A 2,781-nucleotide genomic window follows, 5' to 3' on the forward strand; every position below is an offset into this window, starting at 1 on the left:
CACACACATGCTCCACCACCAACCGACCAACACGATACTCACCATTATCCCGATATTCTGCTGACCCGACCTCCGCAGCCAACTGCTTGTCTCCAAGATGGCTATAAGCCCGGCAAGTGAGCCCAGGACTCCGAGTGCAATCTGCAGAAGATGGAGAGCATGTCATAACTGGAAAACGGCTAATGTTTTTATAAACAGGTCAGAGCTCTCATTCACTGTAAATTGCAGCTTGAGCTACTGAGCTCTCTAAACAACAAAGAAGTGAAACGTATATAAAAGAGTACGAGATTCTATAAACAGTATCTGATATTAGCGCTGCCCAAACTGTTGGCGCTATATAAATCCTGTATAATAATAATAATATTAAAACATAGAAAAAAGGTTTAATATTTATTTTTTAAAGGAGAACCATGAGGTGGGTGATTTTCACACTAATGTCGGGCTCCATCCCTGCTGCGGCGATCTCAGTATACCAGGAGCTGTAGCTCTCTATATACTGAGCTTTGGGTGACGGGAGGGCTCTAGTATATGTCCTCCAGTGACCCTTAGGGAGAACTATGGGTAAAAGCCCTGACCCCATAGTTCTCCTTTATGTACTTACTATAGTAAAATGTTACATTAATCTAGAGGAAGTTCTGGATACATTTCCTTCAAACATTTCATTGTTAGGTTCTCCGTGGCAGCGCAGGCTCTTGATAAAAAGTATTTCAATGGCCACCAAGACAACAAAATAACGATAACACCCCTATACGCCCTTAACCCCAACGCTCCAACACACCAATGTGGAAATGATGTTTGCTGGGGAACCTTTTGGGATGTTTTACATATAAATAGTTGTAACTTTGTTTCTCTTTATATATAATAATGGAAGTGATAACTAAATGTCAACAGCGGAAATGGGACTCTTTAGGGATACCGTGACGGCGGTCACTTACATCCGTGTCTCTTTTAAAGGTCCCCTGGCTCTGCGTATATGTGACAGCAAATGAAACCTGAGAAGAAATGACACGGAATTAATACAACTCTGCAACTTAAAGTACATCCAATCGCTGAATCCCTGATAATCTGTAACACGTTCCTGTCGTTTTAAACGTTTTCAGTCGTTTTAAATCTGCAGCTTTCATTAAAATAATCCTGCCATGAAGGTCCTCGTTGAGGCACTTCCTGTTACAGGGTGACAATGCTCTGTCCCTGTCCCCCAAATGTGCTCATGCGTTGTCACCCTGTCACATGGGCTTCTGATGGAGAAGTGACTGTAACACTCCGAAAATAAAGATTATTATTGTAAATTACCCTCAAATTTCATTAACTGTTCTGCTAATTCAAAGCCATTGAAATAAAGCAGCAAAGGATTCTGGGAAGTTGACCCCCGGCGTAGAAAGAAGCACTAACCTGTGCTGAGGCCTGTAGGCTTAGATTCTGATATGTTACGGTGAGCTGGAAGGGCGGCTGGCTGCTCGGAGGGCTGACCGGAAGGAAGACGCTGTGTGGAAGGGGGTGCAGTGGTTAGTAAAGCAGGACAGGAGCTGTGTATGGTGGAACACAAATAGATCATGGTGTTACCTCAGGGTGAGGCTTGTAGCGACGGTGACAAAGGAGGGCTGACTGGAGAGGTTGTTCTGTCTGCTGGAGATGCCGTCAATCAGGAAGAACCGCCGGAGAGCGTTGGAGCCGAGAGTGCCTACGGAATCATGGGACATCAGAGGCCAATCAGAGCCCTGTTATATGCAGATCATGTCAGGGTGAAACAATGTGAACTACAAGTCCCAGACTGCCCTACCAGCCAGTAGTCATTTGTAGACATTTCCTCCGCCCCTCCCACAATGGGGAGATTTCCCCCAGTAGTTTGTGTCTCTGCCCCTCCCCCAATGGCGAGATTTCCCCCAATAGTTTGTGTCTCTGCCCCTCCCACAATGGTGAGATTTCCACCAGTAGTTTGTGTCTCTGCCCCTCCCACAATGGTGAGATTTCCCCCAGTAGTTTGTGTCTCTGCCCCTCCCACAATGGCGAGATTTCCTCCAGTAGTTTGTGTCTCTGCCCCTCCCACAATGGCGAGATTTCCCACAGTAGTTTGTGTCTCTGCCACTCCCACAATGGGGAGATTTCCTCCCAGTAGTTTGTGTCTGTGCCCCTCCCACAATGGGGAGATTTCCCACAGTAGTTTGTGTCTCTGCCACTCCCACAATGGGGAGATTTCCTCCCAGTAGTTTGTGTCTGTGCCCCTCCCACAATGGTGAGATGTCCTCCAGTAGTATCTGTGATGGGGAGAGCTGTGACAATTGGCAGAACTGTGAATGCTGGTGGTGAAATCTCACTGCTGGGCTCCATAGGTCACATGGGGATACAACCTACCGGCATTGTCTGCTGCTGACACAATATATATATATATATAATAAAACCTTCCTATCAGTGTCATCAAATCTCACTGATTATGACCCACCTGAGCTGCCCTGGATGTTGGCATTCCACACCGGTATCGGCCACAGCATGCTGGCACCGCTGGTACTGGTATAGGGGAGGAAGAGCTCGTAGAATACAGGCTCCGGCACCGCTTGGAAGAGATCGGACACAGACAGCGAACACTGGAATCACCGGGAAGAGAATGACATTATTATGGGCCGATGGCGGAATCATGACAGTGGGAGGAGCTTCAGATGTGGCGTCCATTAGTGTCAGAGATCCCAAACTTTATATATAATATACAAAGTAACATAATAATGAGGGATGAGGATGGAGTCCACCTGAACAGAAGTTATTTGCAGTTTGATGATCGGCTGTCAA

At 46.5% G+C, this 2,781-nt stretch overlaps 1 protein-coding gene across 1 annotated transcript in view; it reads right to left on the reverse strand.

Moving 5' to 3' along the window:
- Positions 1 to 2,781, reverse strand: part of LOC108800428 (meckelin-like) — a 29,424-nt gene that overhangs the window by 13,984 nt on the left and 12,659 nt on the right. Inside the window, exons 13-16 of the mRNA XM_018572412.1 lie at positions 1,564 to 1,681; positions 1,393 to 1,483; positions 936 to 992; positions 43 to 141 (exon numbers count right to left, since the gene is read on the reverse strand). Coding sequence (XP_018427914.1) covers positions 43 to 141; positions 936 to 992; positions 1,393 to 1,483; positions 1,564 to 1,681 — 365 coding nt within the window. The remainder of the gene's footprint in view (positions 1 to 42; positions 142 to 935; positions 993 to 1,392; positions 1,484 to 1,563; positions 1,682 to 2,781) is intronic.

This window comes from Nanorana parkeri, unplaced genomic scaffold (assembly GCF_000935625.1).
Source record: "Nanorana parkeri isolate BGI_ZX_2015 unplaced genomic scaffold, ASM93562v1 scaffold2022, whole genome shotgun sequence".
Classification (NCBI taxonomy): domain Eukaryota; kingdom Metazoa; phylum Chordata; class Amphibia; order Anura; family Dicroglossidae; genus Nanorana; species Nanorana parkeri.